The following is a 23,090-nucleotide window of genomic DNA, read 5'->3' as shown; positions in this document are numbered from 1 at the left end:
GTCTAAATTCTTTCACTTAGATAACTACCTTTCTATTTACTCAGCCTGCTTACGTAGCACCATTGCCATTGATAACTAACATACTAATGAGAAAAAGGAATGGAAACACGCTAAATACACTATGCCATCCCTAATTTCAGGATTTGTCCATTTATGTGGAATTTCATCTGATACGTTTCACAATTCTGCACTATATATTCAAGTGTTTAAGGATGATTCTGGTGGTGTGGTGTAGTGGTGTATAGGTTACCAGTATATATTTTTCCTGTAAATACAATACTAGGTGAAGCTGTGAAGAAATGGCCTTAAAAGCCCACTCCTTCGGTCCACAGGTGAGAAGGAGCTTGCTTTTGATTGCCAACACGTACTGAAACCTGCGTGTAAATTTGCGTCAGAATGAGTGAAATATTGGTTCCCTCACAAGGTAAGAACTCGGTGTGATAAATCCGGTGATTTTGATCGTAGCTTTTCTGTTCCGCCAGCTCGGAGGCAGGCAGCGGGTGACTGTAGCGTCCTTTAGTTCACATTCCTGTAGCTGCTGCTGCGCTAAATCTGTCCGATAGCCTATCATACAGCGTGTAGGATGTCGGCAATGCCTAGCGTACGTAACTTCACAGTTTCAAAGACTGGTGAGGGGGTATAGTGTTAATTATTTTTTTTTTTTTTCGGTAGCTTCCACAATGTATGAAGCGGTGGATCAACCGACGATCTCATGAGCACCCGCAGCGATCTACAACCATGGCCGGTATCTTGCCGTATATGATTTGTTCTTTGCCGTTGAAGTACAGCATGTTTATGGGGGACATCTTGGTGGGCGTGCAGCAAGGGCCTGCCGAACCCCTGGGGTTCGCTTGGTGTACCAGGTGCGTGTGCGGGTACTTTTGTAAAAACACAAATTCGCATTCTCCGGAGCAGTAATTGGCTTTGTATCTTTTAGGTGCGATAATCCAGTCCCATCCAAAAGCTTCAAAATCCACGGTCAGCGGGTAGCGACAGCATCGGGATTCTGTCGAGTGCTCGTCGCAGTCGAGGCCGAAATCTCTGCGGGACCGTTTCGGTGTGTCTGTAACTCTGACCTCTAAAAATGGGTTCTGCGAGGAGAGGAGAAGGAATCTGAAGCATTACTGAGGTAAGCCTAGGTTCAGTAAAAACGTGCAAATAAATAATAGTTCAGACAGAGATGCATCATGTTAACATTCTCAAATCATGCTCACAAACAAAACTTGTCTTCCTGCAAATCTCTGCTACAGTTGATCTCTGCTTGAGGATTATTCCTATTTTTCATGCTGAGGACAAACATTTCCCTGCTGTTTCCTCTATAAAGAGCTTTAATTCCTGAGCATCTGTTCCTGAAATCACCATTATCTCAGTGTTAGCATCATTTCTGGTAACAGCTAAAAGAACGTTTCAGAAATTTGGAGGATGCTGGGTTTTGACTTTCGATGTGGGTTTGGTTTTAAACTCAACAAGAGCTTTTTTTTTCCTCTCCCCACACCCCCTACCCCCCTTCTCTGCAGAAGAACTCCCAAAGGGAAACAAATAACTCCAAAAACTTGCAAAGGGCAGGACCAATTGGTGTTGGTCTCCCTATTGTGAGTCCTTCTGAAATTGCCTCCTTCAAAATCATACTGAGTCGAGGCTTTCTGGGTATCAAGGAAGGCTTCTAGTCCAGACCAAGGAGGACAAAATTTGCTCCATCACTGCTGCTGTGCTTAAATGACTGCAGTAGAAAGGAGCATTTCACTTGCTCGTACGGGTTGCTGATACTTCACAGCTTTCCCCCCTGCCGGAGGGCTGAATTTGCTGCCCTGGATTTGGAGGGGCAGCTAATATTTTGACTCCCGAAAGAGCCCTGTGGCCAGGAATGTACTTTTGGCAGATCTCCGAGCCACGTGCCTCCTACTGAAGGTGTGTTTCCACCGTCACCAACTGAGAATAGAACGAAATTGCAACCTCCGCAATCATGAGTTTGAAAAAGCTCCCAGTTTTCTTCCCTTCCGGACACAGATTTCAGCCCCGTGTGTCGGTTTGTTACTGCCCCGTGAAGGAAGACTGTTCCTGAGGAGTAAATAACAGCCTGGCTAATTTTGTTACTTGGGTTTGCGCCTTCCAAGATACCCGCCTTCACAGCTGCAAGTGGTCCAGCTGCTGGAGATGCTCCTCCCAAAGGTAAATGACGTGGGGAGGGGCTTGGTGAGAGGAGCGTCCCTGTACTGGCAGCTGCTGGGGACCAGCCAGAGGGAAGGGAAGAGAAAGTTCCTTTCCCGTTATCAGTTATCAGCCGTGCATTTAACCCTGCCCTGCTGCTGGATCGGCTTATTTTCATAGATGATGGCAACTGTGGGTTATGCACGTGTGTTATCATTTGGATGGATGGAGGCAGTGAGGGCATTCCTTGTCATGATATCCAGCTGGCCTGTTTCAAGTGTGGGAGATCCACGTCTGTACTGGATCTACAACTATGTTATCACAGCGTTTTTCCTTTAAGTTCTCTTTAACTGCATTATACTGCAATGAAGTTGCACGTTACATAGCTACACAAACACGATTGGACTCGATGATCTTAAAGGCCTTTTCGAACCTAAATGATTCTGTGGTTCTATGATAAATAGATTGACCTAGTGCACAGAAGTAAAAGTCAAATAATATTCCTTATACTTCATTCGAAGGGAGGGATGTCCTGGTTGTGATAGGTTCAGGAATTTTTATAGGCTGTAGGCGATTAGTGAGTTGCAGAAACAAACAAGGAAAATGCTGTCATTTAACAGGTATACCTCAGGTTTAATTTGCTCATCTATACTTGCAAAAAGAAAACCCAGGTAGTTATTTTATGCTCTTCCTCATCATTATGACTCATTTATTGAATCAAGCAGAATTCCTCCATTCAAGCATTTCTAATAGGTGGAATGATGCACTCCATCACACACTGACAGGTGCAGAACTTAACACTCACGTGAAGACCTGTTCTTATCTTCATAAACACAGATAATTCTTGCTGTTAACAGGAAAAATATGCATACAGAGTAGGGAGAAACTCCCTCGCTTTCTCAGCAGTATCAGAGGCATCTTTCCTATCACCGAAAGAATCGACTGTTCTTTTGGCTTTATGCAAATTAATTGCTCATTAAGCAGTATTTGCTCTCAAATTTGAAAACAACATCACTTTGATAGTGCCATCCGTCAGTAATTACCAGAACATTTTCTAGTTAATGCCTCTCAACACCCCCCCGAAGTGCTGCTGCGATTTGTCGCAGGGAATCGAAGGCAGAGGAATGCTGTTGATTTTGACATGATCAGAGAGCCAAGAACAAAAGGATTAGATACACAGAAACGTTATCTTCCATTCCCTAAACAAGGCTACCATTTTATCCTTAAAACACAACTTAAATGCTTTCCAATAAAACGCAAGATATGTAAATGGGATTTTTCTAAATAAACTTACCAATCCATCTTCACCTGGTCCTGGGAAAGTTACAGCAAGATCTCGTCCATTCTCATCAAAAGCTTTTATTTCGATGCCTAAATTGGATTCAGGCTGTTTGAGCCAATTTTGCAACACTGTCTTCACATCAATACTCTGCCAAATACCAGTGCCTGGGTTCATGTCAAGTTTCAAAGATCGAATTCCAGTATATCTTGTACCGTCTTTCATGGGTTTAATAAGTCTCAGGATCTGCACAAACACTGTTGTAGGTTTTTGGACTTGCCTCAAGTATATCCACAATTGTGCCTTTACTACTTTGTTATATTGTATTTTAGAGCTAAACTTAAAGAAGCAACATTTTGGTTTTCCCTCCATTTGTACAAGAAAATCAGCTATAAATGAATGGAAAGAACAGATTACTAAACAGGGAACAAAAAAAGAAATATGCATATATAAACCCCGATTTATTTATTTATTTTCCAGACCATGCATAAAATCTTACAATATGTTATAAACTGTACCGGTAACAAAGGGGATTTAACTTAAATCATTTTCTGTGGTTTATGCTCCGCAGCAGCTTTAATGGATGACAACAAAATCATTACGCTATCACCTGAAAGTAGCATAATGTGGCAAGGAAACGATGCTCGGTTTGTGAACAGGCTGCAATAACGTTTGGCTCATCATTTTCTAACCAGGTGTGGCTGGTGCCGCCTGCTCGGTGGGCTCAGCAGGGCAGAGGAGCGCTCAGGCTGCAGCTGGGAAATGATAGGCAAGCAGGGCAAGGTGCGTGCCGGGGAGGAGCTGTGCAGTCCTCCGGGTGCTCAGGGCTCTGATCCCTGGTACTGGGGCTGGGGGCTGACCTGTACCACTGCAAAAAAGCCTCTTTCCCACGGGAGAACTCGGTGGGGGGGAGAGGGCACAGCCTATTCTGCTTGGCAGTGACTACTACCGGCTCGCTTCTGCTAGTCATCTCCTGAGGACCTTCATAAAGCACGCAGGACAGCAACCTCACGTGAGCTGACTCGACTTGCCTGCACGATCTGCCTATTTCTTATCTAATAAATAGCCTGAGTGTGCTCCACATTGTACAGACAGAGGCCGCCGTGGGCAAGCCAGGCAAACACTTTAATTTCCCCCCTCGAGGCGGGGGGGAAATAATCGAGAGGCTATTAATCTAAGGCTCGTTTTGTTTTCATTTGAACAATATTATAGGAAAGTCATGTGCAGCGCTGCGCTCCTCCTTCCCTTCCCGTAGCCTCCGGGGCAGCTGTCATACCTAGCCATGGCAATATCTTTCCATGCCAGGATAAAACGGGTGGTACCGACCTGAAACGGTGCGGGGCTTTGGCATTCATAAATCTCGCCACTTAAGGTACCTGTCTCTGGTGCATTTAACAGAGTTCAAGGGCTTTTTGTAAAAAGCAGGAAACGAACTCGGTTCAATGAAGTAGAATGACTTTCCTTCAGTCACTGCAATTATGTAACCACTCAATTAAAAATAGTTATAAACCCTTGGATGTAATAGGCTGGGGTAAAACTGCTGGCAGACCTCAGCCTTGCAATAAGGCTGCAGTAATACCTTGCTATGAAGGACACATCTTACTAATTAATTAAAGTTCGACAATTTTACAGCCGAAGTTACTTTTTCATCAATGCGTATGTTTTTAGCTGGCCAGAGCAGCTGATATTATTCTACCATGCTTATTGTAAGGATATCTGTGGCTGCTGACATGCCTTATACGTCCTGTCATCTTTTTCCTTTTTGACATCATATTCGTGTTATTTAAATAAACCAGCTGCCATAGCCAAATACTTCAGCTGATGAAGAACATAAGATACTATAGTATTAGCCGTGCAAAAGATACTTGATAGGAGCCGTAGCAGATGTTTAGCACTCAGAAGACAACTCAGAATCTGCTCATTCAGTAAATGCCTTCATTCTTCCTTGGCACATCTACTGGAGCTGACTGCTATAGCATGGACTTTTTAACATTTAAATCTGTTACACACATATTTGCTTTAAATCTATAGTTTTAACTCAGGGGTGGGTGGTGCTAGTTTATGGGATCGGCAAAGAAGCAAGAATTTAACTCTGTACTTACACTTGCCATAACGTGTTGCAGTTAGGTGGGTCTGGTGCTCTGAGCTGTATTTCTGCCAGTTTCTACCGCTTCTAAAAATACTGGGCAGCGAAACCTCCCTCAGAAAAATACACTTCTCTTGTTATCTGCGCTCGTACTTTGCATCTGCGCTCGGAAATGCCCTGAGTCCTGCAGATAACAAAGTCCCCTAAACTGCAGACCTCCCTTTGCTTTCTAAGGCAATGGGCAAATCCTAAGTGCTACAGGGCACACGCGTTATTAGGAGCCGAAAACCAAACAGTAAAACAAAGGATCGCAACACGGTCGTCTGAACCTGGCTCGAATTCTTTAGAAATAACGCTCTCCTCCCTCCCTCTAGCAGACTCCAGCCAGCAGCCTGTTGGGAGAGCCCCAGGAGGAGTTGCGTGGCTCCACAGCGGGGAGACAACTCTCTCGGAGGAGCAGCGGAGGCGAAAGCAGCAGGGTTACTTACACTCCGTAGGCATTGTGATAATCGTTTCGGTGGTGGCATGATAGTCATCGTCTTCCAAAGAGCCATCGCTACTGTCGTCCCTCTGGACGTCATACTGATCAATCAGTTCCTGTAGTGGAGGAGCTTTGGGTAAAAGTTGTTTAATAACATCCCTGCTAATGTTAGGAGCTTGCTCCAGGCGCAGTTTGCTGAGGATTTGAATTTTTATGGCTTCTATTCTGGAAGATTTTGTATTCTGTCTCCACGTACAAGCGTTGCACAGTCCATCTTTTTCAGCATTCTCTGCGGGCTGACTACCGTCATCGAGAGCCACCGGATCAACTGAAATCAGCATGAACAGGTAAATACAAACACAGATCGCTAGCTTTTGCATGATCTCACATTCAGTGCAGCGCTTTTCCCTTTTTTTTTCCTTTTTCTTTTTTTTTTTTTCCCCCTTGTTCCCCTCCCCCTTTCCCTTTCAGTACTGAACAGATCCGTGAAAGCAAATGCAATCTGAGAGACAGCTTGCCACACTGGTGTACCTTATATATTCCAAGGGGGCTTTTTATACTCCAACTTTGATTAGGCTCATGTCGTCAAACCCGAGGATTGGTTGCTGTCCCAACAATGAATCTGGCTGTCAGAGGGTAAAGCCCTGTCGATCACAAGTCACTAGACAGCGTTTAGTTACAGCCAAGGGTGAGCTGATTTATCTGGGTGCTTCGCAGAGGATATGCCTTCGCATGCTGAAAGGATATATTTCCAAGTATTGCGGGCAGCAGTACTGAAAGACAGCACTGTCATTCTTAAATATATACCGACCGTGTGCTTGTACTATGAATCAAGGCAGACCTCCCCTTAAACCTGCTTTCGGCTTCCACCAGCCTTTTGGACTTGAAAGTTTGTGCTATTTAAGAGAAAATCCCGAGGGATTACTGTTAGCAGGCAGGAAAAAAATACTTTAGGGATGCATTGCAAACAGCGCTAATTTACGCTGTTCAACAACTAAAGCATATTCAGCACTTACAGTTCAGAAAACCTGAGTGGCTTTTCCTGCTAGGTACCAGCCAAAGCAGTAAGGAGGATTTTCTGCAAACGTGACTCGAGGTGAATGCAGATCTCATGTGTTTGCCCCTTTAGCATGTATCAAAATCCAAGGAGGAGCAAATCCTTTACTGAACTCATAGTCAGTTATGAAAAATGAGTCTGTCCCTTCATTATGCTGTCACCGGGTCAGCAGAATCCTGGGCAGTAAATTAAATATCGAGAGGTCTTTAGTAGCAAAAGTATTTTAAAGCAATATCTTTAGCTAATCGCTCTGATATTACACAGGAACAGCCCAGCTTGCTTCTTCCATTATTAGCAAAAGCATTAAAATACTTAAAACATTTAAGTCTACTGTCAGGATAGCCGCTTTTTCCATGTAATCTTTTATTTCTGTTCAAAACATCTCTGTGGGATGCCAATTTAAGCGATACCTTTCTGCACTTTCTTTTGCTTTCTACTCAAATACTTGTAAGTTCTTTGTATTCTTATGTTTTCAGAATTAGAGTTTTGATACGCTTTCTGCATAAGAGAGGTACATCTAGATGTGATTTTATACTTAGGGGTTACGGCTTATAAAATCTTACAGCAATGTAGCTTGCATTTGGTGTGCTGTTAGTGTGAATTGTGGAATTCACACTTAGCTGGGGGGGGGCTGGGGGTTACTGGTCAGCATAGGCTGTCTATTACAGCAAACACAAACCCTGGGATTCATATATATTGTATATATCTGTATATTTGCAATCTGTATTACAGCAAAGGGAAATCCTGGAATTTCATGCAATATGCCAAAGTTTGCCTGCTTGAGTCTGGACTGAATTGTCTGTTTCTCACTGGGCTTCTCTTCTTTTCCCGTTCTGAGTACACCTAAAAGGGTGGCAAACGGGGGTTTTTTTGCATATGTTCAGGTAGGAAAAATGTTGGTATATGGAAAGATGTGGGACAGAACTTCCAAAGAGTTTTTTCTGCTTGATCATTCATATTTTTTGTATTGCCTCTCCAGGGCATGCAAATTCATCACGTAGCACAGAACCGAGCCTAACACTCGGCTCAGGACCTGTGACGTAAATCATGAGTATTCAATTGAAATTGATTGTCCTACCCTGGTGCAAAGTCAATGCAAGCGATAGATGTATCATGCTTGCACGTTCCAGGCCTATGGCTTTAGGGTCAGATCCTCCGATTTCAGCCAAAATCCATGTTTAAAGCAAGGGGCTCGGCTTCTTACCTCCCGAGTGTTTGCTTTTTACACAGGAGACCGGTGCAGCTACTCACCGTGTGGTGACACAAACGGGCTCGTGAAGTCAGGACAGATCTGGGTTTGCAGCGGAGGCTGCCTGCCATGCCTATAATGTGTTTTAAACAGACTCTTAGTGTGATTCAAGTGCTGGAAATGTGTTTTTATGGACAATGAATAGGATGATTCAGAGTAAGAATCTTTTTGAAAAGCACTGACCCTGTCGGTGAATTGTTTGGGAGTGTAGGTTGGGGTTTTTTTTTGTTTGTTTAATATTATGACATGAATGCCATAATAAAACTCTTTGATTCGATTTTATTTTAAACCAGAATGACTTAACGAGCTGTCTATAAAAGGGAATCTACTCCCAGGAGGAAACTTTGACAGGTACCAGGTTTCACACCAGGAGAGAACAATGACCCATCGATAAACAGGTGGAAATAACGTGGTAGTCTTAATATCAGAGTAATTAAATGCCCTGGCAGGCTGTGGCTGTAAGGCATTCATGTTGGAGAGGGGACAAGAGAAGCGCTCAGCAAAGCAATGTCTGCTGCACGGGGACCCCTCTCTGGATGCGCCCCGCAGCAGCTTGCCCGGCATGCAGCGGCCACACTGCTCCTTCCCTGCCAGGGTCTTCTCACTCCGACTCTGGCTCACCATGAGCATGCAGAACTTCATGTTTTGTTTTGGTTTTTTTCTTCCCCAGTCTTCTGCAATGATTCCGTTAATCTACAAAAAAAAGGGCCCCTTTGCTCCCCTCTGTGAGGCGTTTGCTTACGGCTGCAGGACCAAAGTCCTCTCCTGTAAGCCTGAAAGCCTGGGCTCTTGCTCTCAGCTACGACGGATCTGACCGAGCACCATGCCTCTGCTCGTTGTTTAGAAATAGGAGGCAGTGAGCGCAGCTGGAGTGGTGACATGGGGACTACCCACCAAGGGTGACCAGAGCACCCCAGAACTCACCAACAGCCGCGTAACAAAGAGCAACTTTTTCCCATCTCCCTCATAAAATGCGCTTGCTATCCCCACGCTCCGAAGCGCTCTAGGATGTCAGTAGCACACCTTTCTCTTCATCTTTTGTTGTTGCCAGCTTTTCCGTTTCTATGAAACTCCCAGGATTTGGAAGAGGGCGCAAAAAGTCACACTTGATCAGGAGCTATCAAAGGCTCTGATTTCTTTGATAACAGTAATACAATATGCAATTTGTTTTTCTGTCTGTCTTTCACTTTTTTCCAAAAGTGGTAACTGCAGAAGTAGGTGACAGAGGTGAGAAAAGTGAGTGATAAAGTGACCAGGTACAAGTTGTTTCAAAAGTTTATTTGGCAAAAAAACAATCAAACAAAAAAACCACAGACCAACACATTACCACCAGCAAAACTAAAGAAGAGTTAAAAATGAAATGCACATCTTACTGAACTTTATGGCATTTTAATATCAACTTTGGGATTTGTGTCATTCTACCCGCCGTGCCTGCCAATAGTGAATAGTATTCCCAATCCTAATTATCCAAAGATCATGGCTCAGGCCCCCAAAATCAAGCAGCGTAAGAATGTTCCTATCTAAAGGGAAAAGGCACGTGTCTGTCTACCTGTCAGCTTCTCCTCTTCTTCCTCCCCCTCTTCTTTCTCCCCTCCACCAGGAGGCCTGGTACACATTGGAAAACCATGGGGGGGAGGGGGGGGGGGGGGGAAAGAAGGAAAAGAACCCCAAACCCACCCCCAACAAATCTGACTGATATAGAGGTTTCAAAGACATTGCGTTATTGTGAGTTTTATGGAAAAACAGTGACTGTGTAGAGGAAAAGGAGATTAGTAATGCCCTCCCTGAGGAGAAGGCAAGCGGAGCCCAACCATTACCCATCCTTTTTGGCAGGCTTTAATTAAATTAGCCAATTCGCTTGTGCTTCTTCATCATTATTCAGCACGCTGATAGCTCTGGACCATCTACATTGTGTCATCCCTTGCTGGGCCAGCAACCCAGAAAAAATAGATAGGGAGCAGGGTGGGATTTGAGCTTGTTTTGGGGGTGGACCAAGTGGACATGGAAAGGAACCAGGACGTTTCTGAGAAAAGGGAGAGTTACAGGGGTATGAAGGAGAGGGACACGAGTTATAACCCTGCCAGAAACCGGATGGCTTCATCCTGTTATAGCCTAGATTTCCAAACAATTCCTTACAGGCTGCAGGACCAGAAATCCACTCTTCTATTTTTCTGTTAACAGATGTGCAACAGTTCTCATCAGTGATTTACCTCAGAAGGTAGAACTTGAAGAAAAAACAGGTGTTGTGAAAAACACTGTAAATCTGATTGCTGCTTACATTGAAGTCGAGTCCTATCTCTGAAGCAACTGGCTTCTCTCCTGGTTTGTCTTATAAGGAAGATGTAACATTCCTCCCGAGCTGCTGAGGAAGATACTCTGAGTCACCTTTTCCTCTCACTTTTGTCAGCACAAAGCCTAATTTCTAGAATTGAATCATAGAACCATCTCCTGGCTGGGTTGGAAGGGACATCCCAGACCATCCAGTCCCAACCCCTGCCCTGGGCAGGGCCACCTGCCACCAGAGCAGGCTGCTCCCAGCCCCATCCCACCCTGACCCTCCCAGGGCCGAGGCTGCTCGGGGCTGCTTGGGGCAGCCTGCCCCAGTGCCTCACAACTTCACAGAAAAGTATTTCTTCCTAACACCTGATCTAAATCTACCTTTTTTTCAGTTTAAACAACAGCACATTGAAAGAGACAGAAAATTCCATTTAAAATTTTTTTGGACTGGATTCATCTCTCACTTAGCTGCTATAAGCTGGGAATCATGTCTATGAAGTAATTTTGCTTGGAATAGTCAAATTTGAATAGAAAAATTCAGAGATGTAACTACATGCAATGGAATCAGGCTGTTTTGCTTAACCAGGAACCCAGCTGTCTTAGCTCCCCCGGTGCTTGCTGTTAGCCACCTGAATCCAAGGTGAATGCATTACTTGGAACCTCAAAGCAGATATAATATCATGTCTATAAAACACCTAGAAAGAAATCCTGACGTAACAAAAAACCCCATGAAAACCTCATCCCAATAACATTACGTAAACTAAAGCTGCAGCTACTGTAAGGCAAAAGTAACCACTTTTAAAATTGAACTTATTGCCATGAACTAAAATGTGAAAGCTGTAACTGGTATGAATTCCTGCTGTGTAACAAATGCCCTGGAGCAGTTTGTCCTCCGCTATTCCTATTTTTTCCTACAAAAGTAATCATATGTAAGCTTCTAAACATTGTGCTCTATCAGCTACTGGAAGTCAAATTTATTTCTTTATTTTGGTGGTATGGACATTTAATTCCTTCAAGTTGCCAAAAAAAAAAAAAAAAAAAAAATTAGCTCATCTTGTTTTCACCAGTTTTGAGTTCCAGGTATCAGAGAGCATATTCCATGTGGGAAAAGGGCATGCACGGTGCAGGGTAGGGATGCCCTGGTGTACTGGCATCTGGGTAGGATATGCCACAATTCCTTCTCAACTCTTGCTGTCAGGTTGTTTTCCCAGGAAAAACATGATGTTCAGGGATTTGGGATTTTGAGCGGTCTCCCCCAGGACATACTTGGATCTGCATCTGCAGTTTGAGTACCAGGACAAAACGTCACTCTGTCTGGCGAATGATTTCCTCATCTTGGGAGCTATGGAGACAGTCAGGAGCCCGACCTGCCAAGGGGTTTCTCCCAGGCTGCGGTGTGTAAGCATGCGATGGATAAAATGGGGGAAACGGGTAAAACTGGTGGCAAACTGGTGCTGTGGCCATTGTGGCCTGTGATGCATCTCTCAGCTTGCCCAAGAGATGCTGCTGAGTGTTGGCTTCAGGGAAGTCGGGGTCCCCTTTGGCTTCTGGCTCACTCCTGCCCTCCTGGCTGCCCCCTTCCTGCCCGCAGCTTGTGCATGGCGTGCGTAACCTCCCCGGTGGAATGGGCCAAAAATGCCCCGGCGCATTTTCCTCTCCTACAGATTCCAGTACGTGTTGCTCAAGAACTAACCAGATACGCTAATGGAAATAAACTTTAGAAGCAGAGAGGGAAATGTGTTCCCGTTAGGCTCATTAAAAACGCTTAAGGAAGGATGCAATTCTAGTGAAAGCTGCCAGTTTTTCTGAGTTCTTTTGTATTCAGGATTTTATTCTGCAGCCTTCGCTACAGTGCCTATGTATCCTAGAATAAATCATATACAAGAGCCCTGTTCATACCCGTTTAATTCTAAGGGCTCTACTTCTGTTACAGGATGCTCTCTTTTCTTTAAAATTGCAGCTTTTATGCTTCTATCTGGAATCCCTGACATGCCTCTTCAAGGTCTTTTAAAATCGGTGCATCGCTGATGGACACCTTGCGTTCCCCGAAGGAGCCGTTACCGTGCCTGGAGAGGTTTCACCGCTGCATTTGCACAACCAGGGTGATTGAAATGCCCAGATTACTTCGCCTTGGTATCACTAGCTACCAGAACGCGTGTCTTTGCTCTAAGGCACGATGCTTTCAAGGGGTTTTTAGGCCCCGGGGGTCGGTGATTTGGTATGAGTGGCCTGTCCTCTGCTGGGTTGTTCGGGAACGGCATCCGCTGGGAAATGAGGGCCACAGCTCAGAGGAGCCTTTCTTTTTCCTCCTTTTTTTTTTTCCCTTCCCCCCCTCCCCTTTTTATTTTCTTTTTATTTTTTTTCCTTTTTTATCTCCCTTTTCCCCCTTTTTCCCCCCCTTTTATTTTGTTTTTGTTTTTGTTTTTTTACAAGATGGCTTAAAAGCTAACAGGTATTCTATACAAAATCAGACAATTCCCATTCCTCACAATTTAAAGACAGACGCCTTAAAAATTTACAAGTTTGCTTTTGTTTTGTTTTTCTCTTGGGACTCACAAGCTTTTCTCCCCCATCAGCCTGCTAATTGGCAGCATCAGCCAACTGGTTGATGAGAGACAAGGATAAACCACAAGGGAAATGGCTGTTTGGGTTTTTTTACCTTCACCAACAGACTTTCAAGCTCCCTCTGCCACTCTGCAGTTATATAAAACCACTTGGGAATTAAATCTTCATAGTCTCGTAGCAGAGTCTGACTATCACCATATCGATGGATATAAGTCCTATTCTTGCAGAAATGATGTAAAGATTCTATATTCTTTATTGACTATGCAAATAATTGAAAGGGTGCTTGCAAGATGTAACTCATATGATAGAGTAATGCTGGCTGGAATGGGCGGACTCCCGATAATAAAGGCTAGAGAATGGCTTTTCATGAGTAGATCTGGAAGACTTAAAGGAAAAAAAATATTCCTATGATACCCAGATTAATAGATACAGAGTTGTTCGTATGCTACTGACAGTGTAAAACTACACAAAGCTTTTTTATGTCAAGTGAACAGGATATTTTGGGTACACAGGTCAGAGGAACTTCAAGCAGTAGTTCACGGCTGTCTCAGAAGTTTTAGCAGATAAGGAACAAAGTGTCTTGCTGCATACCAAAGCCAAGCTTAAGATCAATTAAAAAGACGGTATTTTGACCAAACCTTTAAGGCTTTCTAGTGCATATTGATTAAAAGAGATGGATGATACAATTAGGAATGCAATGCAAAATAGAAATAAAATTGACGATATCAAATTACTTCGTTATACATTCTACAAATTATCAAAGTGTCTCAACATTAAGAAATTGAAGCGTTTTGTCATTTTGTTTAAAGCCTGTAGACCAAAGGAAAATTAATTAATAACTATTGAATTGTGCGGTTGGCTGCCTTGCTAATTCTAAAGTTTGACTGATGTATCTAAAGATTTATATCAATAACTTTGAGAAAGCAGTGTGGTAAATTTTAATAACTTGGTAGAGAGAAAATGTTTCACTAGGTTTAAACTGTGTTAAAAATATTATGTTTATATATATGTAGCTATCAGGGTATGTGTGCATGTGTGTGTACATATATATATAGCTTTTAATTAGACATTCAACCAAAAGAGCAGGTTCTCTGCTCAAAAGCTTGCTCATTGTTAATTACTACACTGATTGGCTTAATAAGAGATTGCCTTTCTTCTCTCACGTCAATGAATCAGGCATTAGCTAGGAGGACCAGAATGTCACTAAATACTTTCCAGAATTGTGCTACGTGATGAATGGTATACATTTATTATCAGAAATAAGGTCTATCAAAATAATAAGAAGCAATTACTTATTTCAGCATGTATTTGGAATTGTATGAAATATGTACTTGTTCTTATAGGAAGAGTGCTGTGCTTAGAAATGCTAATTATTTAGTGACAGGCATATCTTGCACTTTGGGCTAAGATTCGGTGTCAGCTGATATCGATATAAATTAACAATCTAATCTATTAATCATAAATAAAATTAGCAGCTCATTGGCCGCACATTGCTATATAGGGTTAAATTTAGTTTGCTCTTTCATCCATTCAGCACTACTAAAGTGTAATGAAAAAGGGAAAGCTGATAGCCAATGTTGTAGCCCCTACTATGAGTAGCACCGAACACGCAGGCAGGCGTGTCGCAAGGGGCAGGCTGTTATTGTTGCATTATTTTTACATTATTTTTGTGTTACGGTGTGCTGTGTTTCAGGAAGCCCTTTGAATGGCCTCAAGCTGCGTTAGCCCAGAGCAAGAGAGGACAGCGCAGTAAGTACGAACTCATGGGAACTCTTGACAGTACCAGCAACTACCACTGCACAGCACAGAATTTAATCTTTATTTTGTAGAGAGAATCTAATCAAGAAGCATTTTTCAGTGTAATGCTGTCATCCATGCTTGGTAGATTGCAAGAAAAGCACGGCCGCCAGTAGTCCCTCCATACAGCTGGGTACCACATGTGCTCTCTTCAGTTAGATTGGGTAAGAGTCCCCAAATCTCCTAAAATTCAGAGTGAATGTGTGCAGCATCTACAGAGAGGATATTGGTCCTGAAAAATCGCCGTCTTCCTAAGCCAATGCGTTAGAGCCAGTTGTTGGGGTAGAGTTGGGTCTTGGAGAACCGGCGTTAACGTGCAGTTCATGCAAGATGGCCATCATGGTTTCTGAACCTCTTTCTTCTGGAAGCAGCGTGTTTGCCATGCACGGTGCGTGAATCACAGCAAACCTTTCGCTCAGCCTTTCTCTGCTAGGAAGGCAGCTTCAAGGCATTGGTCACTGGGACCGAAGCGTGCCGGGAGGGATGCTCGTGCTGGGAGGAAGGGCAACAGCACGCTTACTAGAAACGCGGTTGAAGGATCTCCCGACACCAGAAGGGATACCTGCTGTAGGGTTGCAGCAGCCTGGCCAAACTTCTCCTCTTTCCATACAGAAAAAGAAAAATCAGCTGATGGTACAGAGGTGCCTTTCACTTCAGCTTCCTCGCAGCGTGGTGCCTGGGGAGTTTTCCGTTCAGTGTAGAAGGAGACAGCACAAGAACACACGCCAGAAGCGCTCCTAAGCCCAGGAGGGCCTTGCAGAGGGGGAGCCTGCAGCTCCCTGGTTCCTGCAATCAGAGGTACCGAGCACGGGAACAGCAGCTCCTCTTCTCCCAGCCCCAGGTTGTGGCCACGGTAAAAACCCATTGCTCAGTCACCCAGAACGGACAGAGCCTGCAGTGTGTTATTTAAGCTTTAATGTGAGGGAAGGTCAGACTTCTTCTCGGGACAAGGTATGTATCCGAGCTTTTCTTGGGGAGCAACTTTCCTCACTTTTTTTCTTCCCCAGAATTCAGACCCAAGAATTCAGATTATTTTCATTCCAGTTCGGACGAGCCTGGTAAGCTTCCTCCGCTTTCGTAAAGACATGATTATTTATTTTATTTAATTAACTAGGTTTCTTGAACTGAATTGTATTTTAATTAGTTTTAAAATGTAAATAAATGTCATTAAATAAACATTCCAATGTAATAATTTAAAAGTCTCATTGTTGGCTCTCAGGGTTATATTATTGGATCTAATTCAGCCATTCTAAGCATCAACAGCCAGTGAATTCATATTTCTGTGCTTACTAATAGCTAGTTCCTTAATATTTATGGGCACCTTGTTGTCACGTTCACGTGGCTACACCCAGAGGTGTAAAGGGGAACATGGCTAAGGGGATGCAAGCTGTGCTTCTGGGATCCCCTGCTCCCCCCTTCCCATTCCCTCCTCTGGTTTTCACCGATTTCTTTTGCTTTCCAGTGAAACTGCCATTAAGCCACGTGTTCTATGAAATACCAGCTTTTCTTTTTTTCTGCCGTTTAATTAATAATCCACCAATTTTGATTGAGGCTGTGACATCAGAGATAACATGCATGTATTTAGCCATACAACCAGGTCCCTCAAGGCTGCTGTAAAATTCATTTTCTTTGCCAAAATCATAGGCACTAGGAAATGGTGTAATCCTCAAGAAATCTCAGGAAGCCTGCAGAATAATCTGTCACCTGGAGCTCTGCTAAGGACTGGCTTCAGCGTCAAAGCAGGGCATCAAAAATCCTTTCCAAACGTTAAGGTGCGCATTTACAGTCAGTCTAGGTGTTCTGAATCCTTTATAATGGCAGCATCTCCTGTGGGCTGATCATGTCTTAGGTAAAGAGATTTCTCTTTTTATCACGATAGAATTTCCTTTCTTTCTGTTCCATTATATAGTCTATTGTACTTTTTCTATGAGAAATAGAAAGTGGCAATTTCTTATCTGCCTCCTCTGTTAAAGGTAATTTACTATGTTCGTTCTTTTCTATAGCAAATAGCTCTGCTTTTTAAATATTAGTGTTTCAGCCCTGTATCATTTTTGTTTCCCTTCTCTAGGGTTACTCCGTGAGGAGTTTGTTTCTATTAAGATGGAGTAATCGACAATATTCTGCTAACGCCTACAATATTTCAGACCAGGTAACATTGATTATACAGCTGTAGATAAACTAAAGGTGTCCTACATTTACCCATTCTGCACACCAGTATTTGGAAGTTACAAAAATCACCTGCAAGTTGAACAGAAGTTTTTAATTGAGCTCTTCACAGTGGCTTTCTCTTTAAAGAATTTATTATTATTTTTTTAAGTATAATAAACATAAACCCCTGTAAGTTTTGTAATTAACGCAGTACTTCCTTCTGGCTGACTGTGTTCATTCCTCGCAGCTGAGCAGTTTGCCCTGTACATCCCACTGGAAAGCAGAATGGAAGCCCGATTCCCAAAGCGCTTCCAGCTCAGCGATGCCCAACCCTTGAAAGAACCGCGGTTCTTCAAAGCAACGCGAAATCATCCTGCTGTGGGTGGTGCTGGCTGTTTCCACTAAATGCAAGTTTCTTTCATCTAGAAAGAAGTTTGCAAAGGGTAGGTTTGCCTACACAATGTATTACTAAGTTTTTAAAAATCACGCAATGGTTTCCAATACCACACTTGAGTTTACCAGGGTGATAACTACGATACTAAATGTCGTTATCAGTGACATCCCTCCAAGGTAATTTAACAGCAAATAAGAACCCAAAATTTCTCAAAAGTGAGGCTGTATCAACAGACGGATTTTCTGTACAAGATCTTAGATCTACCTTTCCTCACAAGGTAAAAGAAAAAGCTAACGTTATTTTTGCTGCTACCCAGGGGCGTAGTATCCACCCAGTGTATACGCCGCCACCTATGATACTGCCAGCCGCATAGCTCGGCGTTCAGGAGCTAAGCTCGAATAAATGCGTTTTCCATCTGCTACATGCATGTCTGTAGGAACAGCAGGAGTATATTTGAGGAATTAAAAAAAAATGTTTCAGAGCTCAAATAAACAGACTTTGTTCACTTGACTAACACACGGTGACACCTTTGAGAAATCTTCCAAAATGTCTTTTCACGACTGCTGCAGCGCTGGGTGTTTGGGGACTTGATTTTGGGGGTGAAGGGTGTGTGTGGATGTTATTGCAGCACAGAGTTCATCAACACGCCTACGTAAACATTTCTAACACCATGAAATCCGCTCGAGTAGGGGCAGAGAAGGAGCACAAAATCTTGCTTCTAGTTTTCTGCTAGGGGGAAGAAAGGGGCTGTATCAATATCCAAAGAGATGCCAGCGTTTTTTGACAAAATTCTTTATTCATGCCTATAATACTGACAGAGTCAAATGCAGAGGTTTTATAGCATGAAATGGCTTTTTTGCTTTCAAAGGATGAAATAACAGTACTAAATTTGAAGCATAATAAAGACTCAAAGAAGTCACAGTGCTGGTGAAAGACACCAAATCTTGTGTGCAATTCCATTCTCTAACAAGCCCATACGCAAAACCATGAGTAAATACTAATAAAACCTGGCAAAATGTCACTAAAGACAAAATATTCCAAAGACAGTGTTAGTGAAATCCTTTGAATTAAAAGATCATATGGGCTTCCACAGGCTGTGTAGATTCAAGCCCCAAGAGAAGGCAATTCTTGGCTTTAAATTCCAGTGGCCTTTGCCCTTTTGCGTCAAGCAGGAGCTTCTTCCAAAAATAATTCCCTGAGCACAAATGACCTGCTATAGCACTTATTACTTGGGGTGTAGTGTTTGAAGCAGGTGAAGCTTAAATTAATTTAAGAACACACATAAAACTTGTAACTTCTAATAATACTGAAGGAATTCTTCTGTGTATTGTTGGAAGTTTCAATCTGAGATGATTAATGTGGCTCACAGGCTACTCTTATAAGATGACAGGAGAGATATTTTGCTGCCTTTCCTGAAAGAGCTAGTGTTTCAAAATTATTTCCAAACAAGCACCTTCCAAGCAAGAAATGTTTCTCATTTTTCCCTCACTTCATATAAAAGGTGATGACCATTCTCTTCTTAACTGTGTTGTTATATGAACATCACACACATCATGATGGCAGGATATCATAACAGTGTGTGTGATATACATGAAATAATATGTTAGATTCACTAACACAAGTCATTAATTTATTGTCATTGTCATTTTGTTTGAAATAGAGCACTTGTATTGTAAGCGTGCAGGGAATCTCAGAAGTAAATTCAAAGACCCATCTTCAGTCAAAGTTATTTGTATTTACAGTAGGTTTCTATCTATATTTTAAATCAGTTCTGTCAAAAGGCTTTAGAAAAAAAAATAACTTACAAACTCCTTTATCAATTAAAATCATGCCAATAGTAAACTGGGTAGCGAGTTGTTTACAGCCATAAGCAACGTGCAGTGGCCTGGGATCTTTTTTTTGGAGTAGAAAAACATGACTGGCAAAGCTCAGAGGGTCGGTTTGGGCAAGGAAGAAAGGTTACTTGGTTTTGAAATCTTAAAACTTGGGTCTTGGCTCTACTGAAATCATAGATAATACTGTCACTTATGCCAATATGAATTTATCACTCCATTATATGAAATCTTGCTCTAAGGAGTGACTACAAAAAACCGAAGGGTCAGTTTTCTTTTTCTGTTCTGAGTCGTTTGGGTGACCCGGGGCAAATCATTTTAGTATTATCCCACCCAGCACCAACAGCAGTAGAAGGACTAATTTTTAAACAGAGACCTTACTCTTCCTCTCGATGCAAGCAGCTCTTTGCCTGCCATTGCTGGGCATCCCTGCACCCTGCGAAGCAACGCTACGTTCAGACACCGGAGCGGGCTGCAGGTGAGCTGTCACATCCCCGCTGTCGCTGCAGCATCCCCGCTGTCGCTGCAGCATCCCCGCTGTCGCTGCAGCATCCCTGCTGTCGCTGCAGCACAGAGCCGTGCAGCACCACGCAGCTACGCGTGCCCAGCACCAGCTTGGAGCTCTCCGCGCAGCCCGTCACTGCACACACTGATAAGTCTACGCATCTTCCAAACCTCCCCGCCCGTTCCCCCTCATTGTCCCTTGTTTCTCCACTGTTAAAAAGTAAATATAATTTTCCGCTGGGAGGACAGCGGTGAGAACAGTGTGTACGATGTTCCAAGACGGTGCCCTGACGAGAGCTCCGTAAGCAGCCAGGCAGCCAGGTCGTAGACATAAAGCAGTTATTTAATTACCGATAGTATGTGATGCTGTTCGTACGTGAGATAGATGAAAATACTCAATATTCTTGTTTGGCTGGAACTATTCATCCTGATTCATCCTCTCTGATCCAGAAGAACTGAGGCTTGAAATGCGTGTCTGTCTGTCTGTGTGCTGTTGACGCTTGCTGAAAAGAATTTGTCTGGCCGTGTGTGTTTGTGAGCTCTTGGCCCAGCCACTGAACAGCTCCTTTAGCTCACTAAATGCAGGCTTGTTTTGGAGCTGAGTGACACAAGTTTTGCTGTGGAAATGGCATGAGTTGTTGGCCTCTCATCACAGAGCCCGCATTTGACTAAATTTTTCCGGCTAGTAAGATGTCATGCCCCATACAAGTAGGACCTTGAACTTCGAGCTGTGTGAGATGAACAATGTTTAATTCAAACATCAAAAAGCAGACTTTGATGTGGGGGCGAGAGGAAGAAAGGAGAGCCAGAAGGAGAGTGACAAGTTATTCCAGTTAGTAGGAGTGAAGTTCCGACATTAAGCTGTAGGGTTGCTGGCAGATCACCGGGGATAGGATGGCCTTCCCGGATCTTTTGTGATCCATTTGTCTCTCAGGGATAATACCGCCTTTCCTATGTGAACTGCTTTATCAAAAAGTAACTGTATGACATTATGCCAAAAGTCAGTTCAAGACCTGAGCTATTGGAGCATAGTAGGTTATTAGCATACAAAAATACCCCAACCAAATATATATATATATATATATATATATATATATATTTATGTATATCTGTGCCGTTGTTCCCTTGTTGAAACCTGGGACTACATCCCAAACTGATATGATATGGGATGCCTGATGTTTGTTGACAGATGTGCTCTACAACAGCCAAGGGCTGATCCAGACAGGTTTAATTATGATATACCACCTTACAACATTTTTCTCATGCACATTTCTGCTCAGAGAAAAAAGGCAGCATCGGTTCATACCAGCCAAGTTGTGCTTTTTTGTAAGCCAAAGCTTATTGGAAAATGGATGGAGATTGGAGCTACCACCACTAAACTTCCAGCTATAAATTTTGTAGCTTCGGGGTTGGTTTTTTTGGCAGGCCCCTATAAACTCGCTTTTGCCTTAGAGCCTGTTTATCCTCCGGTCTAAGCCCTATTTGCAGGCCAGTGCTTCGGCATCGCCTCTCCGTGCGCTTTGGCAGTGTACTTCTGGATGTGCATTTTTGCTCTAGCATCCAGCCGTTCCCTGGCTTAGCACAGCAGGGCCTGCCAGTCCCAAACCTACACGTGTCAAAGGTGAGCACTAGATCTCAATTGACACTGACTACTAAAACCTAGCTCCTAATCCTAGTTTTATCCTGTCCCAAAGCTTCCACAAACACTTCACTAGTTCACATCATATACTAGTGGCACACCAGCTCAATTTTTTTTCAGCTGATCATAAGCTTCAAGGGGTTATTTAGAATCATGCATATTATCAGATCAAATACTTTGAGTCTTTTCAGTCATAAAACCTATTCTATATGCAAGCAAAATTAGCTTTTCTTCAAAGCCCTGCTTTAATGAAATAAGTGTGTAGCAAGCTTATGCTAACTCGGTCTTCCAACTAAAATATTCTTCACACTGCTGTAATTAAGGCAGAAATGGAGATCATAAATTTAACTAGAAATTGGAAAAACTGAGATTTGAAAGCAGAACGTTAGGCTCTATCCTAAAAGAGCCTCTGAAATGTGCCCTCATGCTCCGTTGAATCTCTCAGCGCAGAGTTAACAGTTACACAGACCATCCATAACTGACATTTATTTCACTGGAATTGTTTTGCGATGCTCAAGATGTTTTTTCCCCCCGGGATAAATTACTTGTACCATGTTAAAAGCGAATGTTTCCTCCTGAAATCAAATTGCAAAGTCAAAGGTATTGGGGTCTGTGTATACCATGAATGGCATCCATCTTCTTATTTTCTTCTTTGCCGTTATGTAGTTATATATGCACTATTTCTCTCTACGACCTCCAAAAAACGTTTATTGCACCTTGCTGTTTGGTCTATGCACTGTCATAAATTTCACTGTGTACAAGAGTCCTGATTTTAAGATTATGCGGCTGAAAACCTCTTCATACAGTGGAAAAGATATCTAATATTGGATAGTAGCTCAGATAAGATAATTAGATCATTTAGGTATTGGATAATGTCTGTAGGTATCAAAATATTTATTATGTGCTGCAATCACGATGACAGTTCCTTGTCAGCAGATTAGACTCTTCTGAAAAATAATTTCAAATTTATCTTCTCATTTCGGTGACAGCTGAAGTAATTTTGTGCCTTTATAAAGGAATTTATTCAACATTTGTGCTGCAAAAGGTGATGTCGGTGTATGAGAGAAAGCACCTAGGGTTTGATCGCAGCCAGCCAGGCAGTTTCGGGAAAGTCTTCAGCAGCAACAGCTCCGATCCAGTCACCCGTAAATCTCCCCGAGGGATGCGTATCCCCCGCATCCCACTCTTTCAGTCCCCTGTCTTTGCCCTAATGTAGCCTCTGAGGGAGTTTCTACCCCAGCTTCTTTTTAAGGCATCTTCTGGCTCATTTCCCATTTGGAAACCCATTTGCCCTGGGCTCAGAGGGAGCCGGTCTCTCTGCCCACCGCATCAGTGCACTGAGCGGCTCAGCCTGCACCGTGGGGTGGGGGTGCGGTGGTCCCCCCGCCCCGCTGAGCAACAAACGACACAAAAGGCATCCTCTAAAGGGAGGGGGATGCATGCCTGCCCTCGAGGAGAACCGAGAGAAATGGGCCAGGCTCTTAAAATAGCCAGAGACATTGCAGCTGCTCCCGTGGCAGCAAGAGCCGGCCCTTTCACAGGTCTGCGTGCCTGAATTTCTCAAGGTTGAGAAGCTGATGTAGGCGAAGGTGCTTTGGGGAGTTACTACAAGTACCAGGAAAAACTTTCCATTT

General features: G+C 43.2%; 1 protein-coding gene and 1 long non-coding RNA gene across 2 annotated transcripts; one reads left to right on the top strand and one right to left on the bottom strand.

Annotated features, from left to right (window-relative positions):
• Positions 1-649: 649 nt before the first annotated feature.
• MSTN (myostatin) lies at positions 650-6,526 on the bottom strand. The gene is made up of 3 exons (XM_056350483.1): positions 6,002-6,526; positions 3,443-3,816; positions 650-1,091 (listed from the first exon to the last, which is right to left on the bottom strand). The coding sequence occupies exons 1-3, from the start codon at positions 6,372-6,374 to the stop codon at positions 711-713; spliced, it is 1,128 nt and encodes a 375-aa protein (XP_056206458.1). The 5' UTR covers positions 6,375-6,526; the 3' UTR covers positions 650-710.
• LOC130154415 (uncharacterized) lies at positions 6,259-18,142 on the top strand. The gene is made up of 5 exons (XR_008823735.1): positions 6,259-6,341; positions 14,836-15,103; positions 15,552-15,890; positions 17,008-17,088; positions 17,335-18,142. It is a non-coding gene; the product is annotated as an uncharacterized LOC130154415 (long non-coding RNA).
• Positions 18,143-23,090: the final 4,948 nt, after the last annotated feature.

This window comes from Falco biarmicus, chromosome 8 (assembly GCF_023638135.1).
Source record: "Falco biarmicus isolate bFalBia1 chromosome 8, bFalBia1.pri, whole genome shotgun sequence".
In the NCBI taxonomy this organism is placed as follows: domain Eukaryota; kingdom Metazoa; phylum Chordata; class Aves; order Falconiformes; family Falconidae; genus Falco; species Falco biarmicus.
This window is presented reverse-complemented; position numbering and strand designations above follow the sequence as displayed.

What these genes read in the sequence shown, in the direction of transcription:
- MSTN (XM_056350483.1), bottom strand. Translation starts at nt 6,374, where the DNA reads ATGCAAAAGCTAGCGATCTGTGTTTGTATTTACCTGTTCATGCTGATT. An exon ending in TATCACAATGCCTACGGAGT is followed by an intron (nt 3,817 to 6,001) that starts GTAAGTAACCCT and finishes ATTCATTTATAG; the next exon opens with CTGATTTTCTTGTACAAATG. An exon ending in GACCAGGTGAAGATGGATTG is followed by an intron (nt 1,092 to 3,442) that starts GTAAGTTTATTT and finishes CTCTCCTCGCAG; the next exon opens with AACCCATTTTTAGAGGTCAG.